This window comes from Oncorhynchus gorbuscha, linkage group LG09 (genome assembly GCF_021184085.1).
Source record: "Oncorhynchus gorbuscha isolate QuinsamMale2020 ecotype Even-year linkage group LG09, OgorEven_v1.0, whole genome shotgun sequence".
In the NCBI taxonomy this organism is placed as follows: domain Eukaryota; kingdom Metazoa; phylum Chordata; class Actinopteri; order Salmoniformes; family Salmonidae; genus Oncorhynchus; species Oncorhynchus gorbuscha.
The window spans coordinates 74777940-74791799 of NC_060181.1; the positions used below are offsets into that span (position 1 = coordinate 74777940).

Genomic DNA, 13860 nt, shown 5'->3' on the forward strand with positions numbered 1-13860 from the left:
ATTACACCCGTCTGAGGAGCGCTGATTCAGGCGGTTTCTCTTTGAGCCCCTGACAGCTTCGTCACAGTCATGAGTTGTCTGGATGTGATGTTTCACCAGAGTTATGGAGGCCACTACCTCCCTGCGTCTTCAGCAGCAGCAGCCTACAAAGCAGCATACTATCACCATCAGCACCAGCACCAGCAACAGGTGGGTGTCCAGACTAGACGAAATAGTAATGGCGTAGTATTTGTTTGTTCTTTAATACTAGGCAATTTTTTGTGTTCTAATAATTGGCGCTTTTACGCACGAATACACTCCGTGAGCAATGTTTTGGGGCGTCGCAGATGTCAGTTCACAGCGAAGAGTCCTGGGTGTCACAGAACTCGAAAAGTTACCAGTTGAAAAGTTGAAGTTGCTCGTGATGTATTTAGTTAGAGCAGGTCATGCAGAATGACTCGGACTCCTCGTTCCATCAGAAGGGTGATGTAATGAGAGCTCGTCACTGTCACTCAGGAATGTTGATGATGATGGTTCATGTGATACGGCCACGAGCATCTGCATAGTCGTCATACTTTCACCAGAACACGCGCGCGGAAACGTCCTACAACTTCTTGGATAAACTTCGGTCTGTAAAGATGATTCGTTTTTCTTAATATGGAGGTCATAGAGAATTTAAGTAATTATACTGGCTAGTATGACTTTCAACGAGGGATGTACTTTGTTCAGTTGATGTATACACGTTGAATCATCTGGTTTGATCGATGTGGTGCTGACTAGACAGACAGGCTGGTGCTCTCATGGCTGAATCTGTGGCATACATTTTTCTCCCTCTCTCTCCCTCTCTCTCCCTCCCTCTCTCTCCCTCTCTCTCCCTCTCTCTCTCCCTCTCTCTCCCCCTCTCTCTCTCTCTCTCCCTCTCTCTCTCCCACTCTCTCCCCCTCTCTCTCTCTCCCTCTCTCTCCTCTCTCTCTCTCCCTCTCCCTCCGTCTCTCTCCGTCTCTCTCCCTCTCTCTCCCTCTCTCTCTCCCTCTCTCTCCCTCTCTCTCCCACTCCCTCTCTCTCCCTCTCTCCTCTCTCTCTCCGTCTCCCTCTCCCCCCCTCTCCCTCCCTCCTCTCCCTCTCTCTCCGTCTCCCTCTCTCCCCTCTCTCTCCCTCTCTCTCCCCCTCTCTCTCTCTCTCTCTCTCTCTCTCTCTCTCTCCCCTCTCCCTCTCTCTCTCTCTCTCTCTCTCTCTCCTCTCTCTCCCTCTCCCTCCGTCTCTCTCCGTCTCTCTCCCTCTCTCTCCCTCTCTCTCTCTCCCTCTCTCTCCCTCTCTCTCCCACTCCCTCTCTCTCCCTCTCTCTCCCTCTCTCTCCGTCTCCCTCTCTCCCCCTCTCCCTCCCTCTCTCTCCCTCTCTCTCGTCTCCCTCTCTCCCCCTCTCTCTCCGTCTCCCTCTCTCTCCGTCTATTTCCCTCTCTGTAGAAGAAGCTGGGTGTTTACAGTAGGATGCAGCAGGACAGCACTGAGCAGCAGTTTCCAGGGGGGAGACAGCAACAGCAGCGTGGGGGTGGAGGGGGGAGGCTGGCTGGAGAGAAGGGGGTCCGACAGGGCCTGGAGGTTTCTGGGCTGGGGGGCTCTTGGAGGTCTGGGAAGGACAGCCAGCCGGCTGAGGCAGAGTACCTGAGCTCCAGGTGTGTCCTGTTCACCTATTTCCACGGCAACATCGAGGATGTGGTGGATGAGCATTTCTCCAGGGCTCTGAGCCAACCCAGCACCTTCACTGGAGAAACCAGGAGCTCCAGGGACACACCCATTCACACCTCTGCCTCGGCTGGACTGTGGAAAGGTAGGAACACACAGGGACACACCCATTCACACCTCTGCTTCTGCTGGACTGTGGAAAGGTAGGAACACACAGGGACACACCCATTCACACCTCTGCCTCGACTGGACTGTGGAAAGGTAGGAACACACAGGGACACACCCATTCACACCTCTGCCTCGACTGGACTGTGGAAAGGTAGGAACACACAGGGACACACCCATTCACACCTCTGCCTCGGCTGGACTGTGGAAAGGTAGGAACACACAGGGACACACCCATTCACACCTCTGCCTCGGCTGGACTGTGGAAAGGTAGGAACACACAGGGACACTCGTACCATTACTCATCTGAAAACAGTGTTATTCAAATGGATTCATTATATTTTACTGGTACTTTTTATTTAGAATAATAAACATGTTATTGTGGAAAAACCTAGTGTTCCCAAAAGCCTTTTCCGATATAGATTCTTCACTTGTAATTAGTGTTGAGCGATTAACTGACTTTTTTTGTTTTTGTTAAACCAACATCGGTTCCAACAGTCCAATATTCTACACAGTTTAGTGCAGAAGTGTTCATGACACAAACTGTCCACGCGCCTCTTGTTGGCGGAGAAAACTTTTAACAGGTTTAAAGCTTATTTCCTGTTCTACACATTTTGTCATGGGGTGCAAAGAAAACTTTTCTGTTTTAAAGCAAATTTTCTTACAATTCTATACATTTTGCCATGTCTAATGTGCATTAATGTGATATTTGAGTGACTCGAACATTACTTCCAAATCTATGTGCTAAAAAATCTAGCAAAAAGACGTTAGCCGACATGGGCTAGTTGATCTGGACATTTCTGACAAGTTATAAATAACTATGGTATGCAATGACTAACATGACAATAGGAAAACTGGTGATGCACTACCCATTTTTGAAATTTCACTTTGTGCATTCTACTATTATAACTTTCAATAGTAAGTTGAAAGCCGGACTGAGCCCCACAGTTTGGGAACCACTGATCTAAGTGATTGATAGTTGGTATTGAGCAGTCATAAAATGTGCCTTATTTAGTTTTAAGTACTAATAAAATAGTGATTTTGTCAGTCAGCATAGGCAGCAGCTCTATAGAGATGAGATGATGACATGGAAGGAAATAAAGTCATCAAATAAAACAAATGTAATATGCACAAAAACTGAACGCTTTTATTAAAGTACTATGAATAAATGATGTAACCTTTAGGCTGTTTACATAAATGTCTATCTTTTACTGACTATATCCATTTCTCTCTTTCAGACAGTGTATCTCTCTCAGAAGGCCAGTGTAGTTCTCTGTCCTCTTCTCTGTGGGGTGGAGGTTACCAGTCCCAGACCAGCCCCTGTCTGCCCATCCACCCAGACTTCTCCCCCATCCCTGCAGGCTTCCATGCCCCAGACAGAGCTCTGTGGACAGGCCACGCTCTGCCCCAGCCCAGCCTCCCTCCTCCAACCTCTATCCCTGACCCCTGGGCCTACAGCCTCAGCCCCCAGACCTCCGCCAGCTGCACACACGTCCACGACGTCTACCCACCCACACACCCTCACACACACATGCATCCCCGGCACACACACACAGTATTACATCCCCACCCGTCCCATGACCCAGGCCTAAACCCCAGGTTCAGCCCTCTGCTCCTGACTGGTGTGAAGACTCAGAGCCCCCTAGCCCACAGCCCTGCTGGACACAGCACACACAGTAACACACACAGCAGCCAGAGCCCAGGGATACACAGTGGTGTGAAGACAGAGGTGGAGCAGGCCAGCCCCCCAACCCTGACCCCCTCAGCCTGGCCCACAGCTCTACACACACCCATGGATATCTACGACTCAGGTAAGCCTCTGACCTGGATCACACACAACACAACACACACACACACACACACACACACACACACACACACACACACACACACACACACACACACACACACACACACACACACACACACACACACACACACACACACACACACACACACACACACACACACACACTCACTCTCCTATGTCTATGTTTCTGCTATGTTGTTGTTTTATCTAAAAGTTGATGATATGCTGTTTCTCTCTCTCCAGGTCTGGATCAGGACAAAGTGAAGGCTGTTTGGTTCTGAGAGAGAGGATATGACATCACGGTGACATCACTCTGCCACTGAGCTGTGATCAGCTCTAACAGAACCTCCTGGAACCACATTGTTTTGTGGACTCGTTCTCTAGAAGACTCCACTCACTAGAAGAACTCAGAACTCCAGGGTGGTTTTAGGTTTCTCAGAAATCATTCTGGAGAAATATAGACTACTCTCCATGCCTCACAATCCACCAGGGATACTTCAGATCACTCTTTGGCAAAATATTTGTTCCTAATTTGTACCAAAAGTATTAGCTGGTTGATTGGGAACTAGTATCCCACATGAGGGTTCTGTTTAAAGAACGTAGTTTGTGGGATCACCACTCAGCCAAGCCTCTTTCTGATCTTTTAATATTGTGTTATGTGTGTAACTAGTTATATGTGTGTAATTGACTGAAATATATGTTGTATATACAGTAGTACTGTGATCTGAAGTGATTATCATTTCCGTAAAGTGTTTGATTGTTGCTAATTGTTTTTCACCGACCCTGTGTTGTCATGTTGCCTAGTGTTCTGTATGTGTGGAGAAATGTAATTATTGATGTGTAATAAATTGCTAAGTTCTATTGGCAATCATGCCCTACATCTTTAAGAGCTGACTCAAAGTACACAGCTAAATGTAATTTTTTTCTATCAAATCTGTTCATTGAATATCAACCAGCATTGTTAAGGATTGATATGTAGGTCAGCCTTGAAATTTTACTCAGAAATCCATCTATATTGAACAAAAATATAAATGCAACATGCAACAATTTCAAAGATTTTACTGAGTTACAGTTCATATAAGGAAATCAGTACATTTAAATAAATGCATTAGGCCCTAATCTATGCATTTCACATAACTGAAAATACAGATATGCATCTGTTGGCCACAGGCATGTGGATCTGAAAACCAGTCAATATCTTGTGTGACCACCATTTGTCTCATCCTTTGCATAGAGTTGATCAGGCTGTTGATTGTGGCCTGTAGAATGTTTTCCCACTCCTCTTCAATGGTTGTGCGAAGTTGCTGGATATTGGCGGGTACTGGAACACGCTTTTATACACGTTGATCCAGAGCATCCCAAACATGCTCAATGGGCGACATGTCTGGTGAGTATGCAGGCCATGCAAAAACTGGGACAATTTCAGCTTCCAGGAATTGTGTACAGATTCTTACGACATGGGACCGTGCATTATCATGCTGAAACATTTTTCTTTGTATTTATTTCACCTTTATTTAACCAGGTAGGCCAGTTGAGAACAAGTTCTCATTTACAACTGTGACCTGGCCAAGATAAAGCAAAGCAATGCGACAAAAACAACAACACAGAGTTACACATAAACAAACATACAGTCAATAACACAACATGAGGTGACGGCGCCGGATAAATGCCACGACAATGGGCCTCAGGATCTCACCATGGTATCTGTGCATTCAAATTGCCATCGATAAAATGCAATTGTTTTCATTATATGTAGGATATGCCTGCCCATACCATAACCCCACCATCACCATGGGGCACTCTGTTCACAATGTTGACATCAGCAAACCACTCGCCAACACCACGCCATACATGTGGTCTGTGGTTGTGAGGCCGGTACTGCCAAATTCTATAAAACGACTTTGGAGGTGGCTTATGGTAGAGAAATGAACATTCAATTATCTGGCAACAGCTCTGCTGGACATCCTTCAATCAGCATGCCAATTTCAAATCCAATTTTATTTGTCACATACTGTAACGGCTGTTGGTGGAAGAAGGTGAGGACCAAAGTGCAGCGTGCTACGTGTTCATGTTTGTTTATTGACACTGAACACTAAATACAAAAATAACAAAAGGGAATAACCGAAACAGTCCTGAAAGGTGAAAAACACTAAACAGAAATCGACTACCCACAAAACCCATGTGGGAAAAAGCTACCTAAGTATGGTTCTTAATCAGAGACAACGATAGACAGCTATTCCTCTGATTGAGAACCACACCCGGCCAAACAACAAGGAAATACAAAACATAGAAAATGAACATGCCCACCCTAGTCAAACCCTGGCCTAACCAAAATAGAGAATAAAAGCATCTCTATGGCCAGGGCGTGACACATACACATGGTTAGCAGATGTTAATGCGACTGTAGCGAATTGCTTGTGCTTCTAGTCCCGACCATGCAGTAATATCTAACTAGTAATCTAACCTAACAATTTCACAACAACTACCTTATACACACAAGTGTAGAGAAATTAATGAAAATATGTACATACGATTATATGAATGAGCGATGGCCGAACATAGGCATAGGCATAGGCAAGATGCACTAGATGGTATAGAGTACAGTATATACATATGAGATGAGTAATGTAGGGTATGTAAACATTATATAAAGTGGCATTGTTTAAAGTGGCTAGTGATACATTTATTACATACATTTTTCATTATTAAAGTGGCTAGAGATGAATCAGTATGTTGGCAGCAGCCACTCAATGTTAGTGATTACTGTTTAACAGTCTGATAGCTGTTTTTCAGTCTCTCAGTCCCCGCTTTGATGCACCTGTACTGACCTCGCCTTCTGGATGATAGTGGGGTGAACAGGCAGTGGCTCGGGTGGTTGTTGTCCTTGATTATCTTTTTGGCCTTCCTGTGACATCGGGTGCAGTAGGTGTCCTGGAGGGCAGGTAGTTTGCCCCCGGTGATGCGTTGTGCAGACCTCACTACCCTCTGGAGAGCCTTATGGCTATGGGTGGAACAGTTGCCGTACCAGGCGGTGATGCAGCCAGACAGGATGCTCTCGATTGTGCATCTGTAAAAGTTTGTGAGTGTTTTTGGTGACGAGACGATTTTCTTCAGCCTCGGCACTGCTGCGCCTTCTTCACCACGCTGTCTGTGTGGGTGGACCATTTCAGTTTGTCCGTGATGTGTACGCCGAGGAACTTAAAACTTTCCACCTTCTCCACTACTGTCCCGTCGATGTGGATAGGGGGCTTGCTGTTTCTTGAAGTCCACGACCATCTTCTTTGTTTTGTTGACATTGAGTGTGAGGATATTTTCCTGACATCACACTCCGAGGGCCCTCACCTCCTCCCTGTAGGCCTTCTCTTCGTTGTTGGTAATCAAGCCTACCACTGAAGTGTCATCTGCAAACTTGATGATTAAGTTGGAGGCGTGCATGGCCACGCAGTCATGGGTGAACGAGGGGTACAGGAGAGGGCTGAGAACGCACCCTTGTGGGGCCCCAGTGTTGAGGATTAGCGGGGTGGAGATGTTGTTACCTACCCTCACCACCTGGGGGTGGCCCGTCAGGAAGTCCAGGACCCAGTTGCACAGAGCGGGGTCGAGACCCAGGGTCTCGAGCTTAATGACGAGTTTGGAGGGTACTATGGTGATAAATGCTGAGCTGTAGTCGATGAACAGCGTTCTTACACAGGTATTGCGATTGCGTCTTCGGTGGACCTATTGGGGCGGTAAGCAAATTGGAATGGGTCTAGGGTGTCAGGTAGGGTGGAGGTGATATTGCCCTTGACTAGTCTCTCAAGGCACTTCATGATGACCTAAGTGAGTGCTACAGGGCGGTAGTAATTTAGCTCAGTTACCTTCGCATTCTTGGGAGGACTTTGAGGAAGTTAGAATAACAATGATCCAGGGTTTTGCCAGCCCGGGTCGCACATTCGATATGCTGATAAAATTTAGGGAGCCTTGTTTTCAGATTAGCGTTGTTAAAATCCCCAGCTACAATAAATGCAGCCTCGGGATATGTGGTTTCAGGTTTACATAGAGTCAAATGAAGTTCTTTCGATGTGTCTGATTTGGCGGGATATACACGACTGTGATTATGATCGCAGAGAATTCTCTTGGAAGATAATGCGGTCGGCATTTGATTGTAAGGAATTCTAGGTCAGGTGAACAAAAGGACTTGAGTTCCTGTATGTTGTCATGATCACACCACGTCTCGTTAATCACAAGGCATACCTCCCCCGGCCTTCTTCTTACCAGAGAGATGTTTGTTTCTGTCGGCGCAATGTGTGAAGAAGCCGGGTGGCTGTACCGACTCTGATGACGTATCCCGAATGAGCCATGTATCCATCTCTGATGTCTCTCTGGAAGGCAAACCTTGCTCGGATTTCGTCTACCTTGTTGTCAAGAGACTGGACATTGGCGAGTAGTATGCTCGATGCACCCGTCTACGGAGCCTGACCAGAAGACCGCTCAGTCTGCCCCTTCTGTGGCGCCGTTGTTTTGGGTCGCCGGCTGGGATCCGATCCATTGTCCTGGGTGGTGGACCAAACAGAGGATCCGCTTCGGGAACGTCTTATTCCTGGTCGTAATGTTGGTGAGTTGACGTTGCTCTTATATCCAATAGTTCCTCCCGAATGTATGTAATAACACCTTAATATTTCCTAGGAACGCGATCCGAGGCGGCCATCTCTGTCGGCGCCTCTGCTGTTATCCCTCCCTCAAAACTTGAGACATCTGTGGCATTGTGTTGTGTCAAAACTGCACATTTTAGAGTGGCCTTTAATTGTCCCCAGCACAAGATGCACTTGTTTTATGATCATCCTGTTGAATCAGCTTCTTGATATGCCACATCTGTCAGGTGGATGGATTATCTTGGCAAAGAAGAAATGCTACCTAACAGGGATGTAAACACACAAAATTTGAAATAAGCTTTTTTGTGCTTATGGAACATTTCTGGGATCTTTTATTTCAGCTCATGAAACATGGGACCTACACTTTACATGTTGTGTTTATATTTTTGTTTAGTGTACATTAAAAAGTCTACAAAATCCTAAAAGATGATGGAAATGAACCTACATTATCGAAGGTTTCAGTCTCATAGTCCTGTATGTCTGTAACATGGTACTACCATGATGGGGGGTGAATTCCTCAGACAGTTGTTGTAGATACCATGCCATGTCTGTTGCCTGTCTGGTACTCTACGCCAGGAATGTATTTCCTGTTTCCTGTCTGGGCAGGAAGTCCACCAGTGACAGGGGCAGAAAGTACACATACACGTTGCAGTGCAGAAATGTCTTCATGCAGACAGAGATAAACAGAATGTGGAGTATTGCCTCTTGGAGGTTGACCCTAATCTACTCCTTCTCTAGGAATGTGTGAAGCGCAAGCTATGTGCTCCGGTGTGAAATCAGCATTATTTTGGAGAAGAGCAGCTTTAAATATTTCAGGGTAACCCTGGTGCCAAGGCTGGTATTATTGTTATCCATGACGGACAGCTGTGCAGTGTTTGTGTGTGTTTGCACGTGTGTATGTTTGCATGTGTGTGTGTCTCAGGGGGTGTGTTAGTGTCTGTGAGTAAGCGATCTAACCAGGTGGTGTGTGTTCTCCTAACATTCCTGTCCCACCCTGAACATAAAGATCCAGCTACCCCCTCAGCTACACCCTCATCTACCCCCTCATCTACACCCTCATCTACACCCTCATCTACGCCCTCACCTACACCCTCATCTACACCCTCATCTACCCCCTCAGATACACCCTCATCTATCCCCTCACCTACACCCTCATCTACACCCTCATCTACCCCCTCACCTACACCCTCATCTACACCCTCATCTACCCCCTCAGCTACACCCTCATCTATCCCCTCAGCTACACCCTCATCTACACCCTCTGCTACACCCTAAGCTACACCCTCATCTACACCCTCATCTATCCCCTCAGCTACACCCTCATCTACACCCCCATCTACACCCTCATCTACACCCTCATCTATCCCCGCAGCTACACCCTCATCTACACCCTCATCTACACCCTCAGCTACACCCTCATCTACCCCCTCAGCTACACCCTCATCTATCCCCTCAGCTACACCCTCATCTACACCCTCAGCTACACCCTCATCTACACCCTCATCTACACCCTCATCTACACCCTCATCTATCCCTGCAGCTACACCCTCATCTATCCCCTCATCTATCCCCGCAGCTACACCCTCATCTACACCCTCATCTACACCCTCATCTACACCCTCAGCTACACCCTCATCTACACCCTCATCTACACCCTCATCTACACCCTCAGCTACACCCTCATCTACACCCTCATCTATCCCCGCAGCTACACCCTCATCTACACCCTCATCTACACCCTCAGCTACACCCTCATCTACACCCTCATCTACACCCTCATCTACACCCTAATCTATCCCCGCAGCTACACCCTCATCTACACCCTCATCTACACCCTCATCTACACCCTCATCTATCCCCTCATCTACACCCTCATCTACACCCTCATCTACACCCTCAGCTACACCCTCATCTACACCCTCATCTACACCCTCAGCTACACCCTCATCTACACCCTCATCTACACCCTCATCTATCCCCGCAGCTACACCCTCATCTACACCCTCATCTACACCCTCATCTACACCCTCATCTAGGGCCCTGTGATGAGGCTTGAACATGTTGTTGTCTTTGATGCTTAATGTGCTGACAAACAGAACTAAAACTGATGATCACGACAGTGAGGCTCTGAGTCCCACTAGTCCCACTCTGCTTTAGAGGAGGATGCCTCTCCTGGTGTTGTGCTGGACATGATTAGAGAGAGTCCTAGTGCACCTGCCTAAGGCCCATCCTGTGACCTAAAAGGTATGTACAGTATCAGATGCTCAACATGCTCTGCTCACACCTACTGTGATGGTCCGGGCCTAAACCACACAAAAACAACACTAGACACTATGGTACACAAAGCTTTTACTGTCTCATCCTGGAATGTACAAGGTCTGAGATCATCTGCCTTTGGACTAAAGGCAGATAAAGGCAGACTTCGACAAAGATATTGGAAATACAGGCATTGTCATCCTACAAGAAACATGGTGTAGAGGAGAGCTGGTAGTCCCATCCACCAAACTACCAGGTGTGAAATAGGGAAGAGACTCAGTGGGTATGCTAATTTGGTATAGAGCGGTCCTAACCCACTCTATTAAATTAGTCAAAACAGTAACATTTTACATTTGGTTAGAAATGAATAAGAAAATGATCTCAACAAATAAACATTTCTGTGTGCTACCTATATCCCCCCAATAGAATCCTTTAACAATGACAGCTTCTCCATCCTAGAGGGGGAGATCAACCATTTTCAGGCCCAGGGACATGTACTAGTCTGTGGTGACCTAAATGCCAGAACTGGACAAGAACCTGACACTCTCAGCACACAGGGGGACAAACACCTACCTGGATGTGACAGTAATCCCTCCCAAATATGCCCCACAAGACACAACTATGATGCCCTCCAAGACACAACTATGATGCCCTCCAAGACACAACTATGATGCCCTCCAAGACACAACTATGAGAAAAAAAACGGGGGAAAAACGGGTCACAACTCCTGCAGCTCTGTCGCACGCTGGGTCTGTACATAGTCAATGGTAGGCTTCCAGGGGACTCCTACGGTAGGTACACCTATAGCTCTGTCGCACGCTGGGTCTGTACATAGTCAATGGTAGGCTTCCTGGGGACTCCTACGGTAGGTACACCTATAGCTCTGTCGCACGCTGGGTCTGTACATAGTCAATGGTAGGCTTCCAGGGGACTCCTACGGTAGGTACACCTATAGCTCTGTCGCACGCTGGGTCTGTACATAGTCAATGGTAGGCTTCCAGGGGACTCCTACGGTAGGTACACCTATAGCTCTGTCGCACGCTGGGTCTGTACATAGTCAATGGTAGGCTTCCAGGGGACTCAATGGTAGGCGGTAGGTACACCTATAGCTCTGTCGCACGCTGGGTCTGTACATAGTCAATGGTAGGCTTCCAGGGGTCTGTACTCCTACGGTAGGTACACCTATAGCTCTGTCGCAGCTCTGTACATAGTCAATGGTAGGCTTCCAGGGGACTCCTACGGGTCTGTACATAGTCAATGGTAGGCTTCAGGGGACTCCTACGGTAGGTACACCTATAGCTCTGTCGCACGCTGGGTCTGTACATAGTCAATGGTAGGCTTCCAGGGGACTCCTACGGTAGGTACACCTATAGCTCTGTCGCACGCTGGGTCTGTACATAGTCAATGGTAGGCTTCCAGGGGACTCCTACGGTAGGTACACCTATAGCTCTGTCGCACGCTGGGTCTGTACATAGTCAATGGTAGGCTTCCAGGGGACTCCTACGGTAGGTACACCTATAGCTCTGTCGCACGCTGGGTCTGTACATAGTCAATGGTAGGCTTCCAGGGGACTCCTACGGTAGGTACACCTATAGCTCTGTCGCACGCTGGGTCTGTACATAGTCAATGGTAGGCTTCCAGGGGACTCCTACGGTAGGTACACCTATAGCTCTGTCGCACGCTGGGTCTGTACATAGTCAATGGTAGGCTTCCAGGGGACTCCTACGGTAGGTACACCTATAGCTCTGTCGCATGCTGGGTCTGTACATAGTCAATGGTAGGCTTCCAGGGGACTCCTACGGTAGGTACACCTATAGCTCTGTCGCACGCTGGGTCTGTACATAGTCATTGGTAGGCTTCCAGGGGACTCCTACGGTAGGTACACCTATAGCTCTGTCGCACGCTGGGTCTGTACATAGTCAATGGTAGGCTTCATAGTCAGGGGACTCAGGGACTCCTACGGTAGGTACACCTATAGCTCTGTCGCACGCTGGGTCTGTACATAGTCATTGGTAGGCTTCAGGGGACTCCTAGGCGGTAGGTACACCTAGGGGACTAGCTCTGTCGCACGCTGGGTCTGTACATAGTCAATGGTAGGCTTCCAGGGGACTCCTACGGTAGGTACACCTATAGCTCTGTCGCACGCTGGGTCTGTACATAGTCAATGGTAGGCTTCCAGGGGACTCCTACGGTAGGTACACCTATAGCTCTGTCGCACGCTGGGTCTGTACATAGTCAATGGTAGGCTTCCAGGGGACTCCTACGGTAGGTACACACTGACCTCAACCCAGAGTCTCTCAGAGCGTTCACAGTCAGCCCACTGACACCCCTATCAGACCACAGCAAAATCACAGTCTACTTAAACAGAGCAATACTCAATCATGAGGCATCAAAGCCAAAGGAACTGAATAATATTAAGAAATGCTATAGAGGGAAGGAAAGCAGTGTGGAAACCTACCAAAAAACAATTAGACAACAACAAATTCAATCCCTTTTAGACAACTTCCTGGATAAAACATTTCACTGTAACAGTGAAGGTGTAAACTTGGCAGTAGAATGCCTAAATAGTATATTTGACCTCTCAGCTTCTCTATCAAATCAAAAATGTCAAGCAGACAACCTAAGAAAATAAAAAACAATGACAAATGGTTTGATGAAGAATGCTAAAACCTAAGAAAGAAATTGAGAAACCTGTCCAACCAAAAACATAGAGACCTAAAAAACCTGAGTCTACGCCTTCGCTATGGTGAATCACTAAAGCAATACAGAAATACACTACGGAAAAAGAAGGAACAGCACGTCAGAAATTAACTAAATGTAATTGAAGAATCCATAGAATCTAACCACTTCTGGGAAAATTGGAACACACTAAACAAACTTAAGCCCCCGTTCCCTTTAAAAGGCCTGTCCGCCTTTTCCCTCCTCCCCAGCCTGCAGGAGCAGAATCAAAGCATTGGGCATTTATCTACTCATTAGCATTAGCATGTAGCCTCTACAATGCTAACGGCCTGGCCCCTGCTGTTAGCCTCTGGAATCACCACAGGCACTTCCAACCCACACTGCCACAGTCTGCCAGGGGTGAAAAACAACTATGAGGAAATGTAAAACAGAGAGAAGAATAAGAGTGGAGGAGAAAGCACACATTTAGGAAATGTACAAAAATGGTACAACATGATATTGATCATTTTCAATAATTACTATTACGGTCCACACACACACGCACACGCACACACACACACACACACACACACACACACACACACACACACACACACACACACACACACACACACACACACACACACACACACACACACACACACACACACACACACA

At 47.2% G+C, this 13860-nt stretch overlaps 1 protein-coding gene across 1 annotated transcript in view; it reads left to right on the forward strand.

Moving 5' to 3' along the window:
• Positions 1–4566, forward strand: part of LOC124042957 (transcription cofactor vestigial-like protein 3) — a 4818-nt gene extending 252 nt beyond the window's left edge. Inside the window, exons 1-4 of the mRNA XM_046361109.1 lie at positions 1–189; positions 1444–1807; positions 3066–3638; positions 3881–4566. The exon at positions 1–189 is cut by the window's left edge and continues 252 nt beyond it. Coding sequence (XP_046217065.1) covers positions 70–189; positions 1444–1807; positions 3066–3638; positions 3881–3918 — 1095 coding nt within the window. The 5' untranslated portion in view covers positions 1–69 and the 3' untranslated portion in view covers positions 3919–4566. The remainder of the gene's footprint in view (positions 190–1443; positions 1808–3065; positions 3639–3880) is intronic.
• The last annotated feature ends 9294 nt before the right edge of the window (positions 4567–13860 follow it).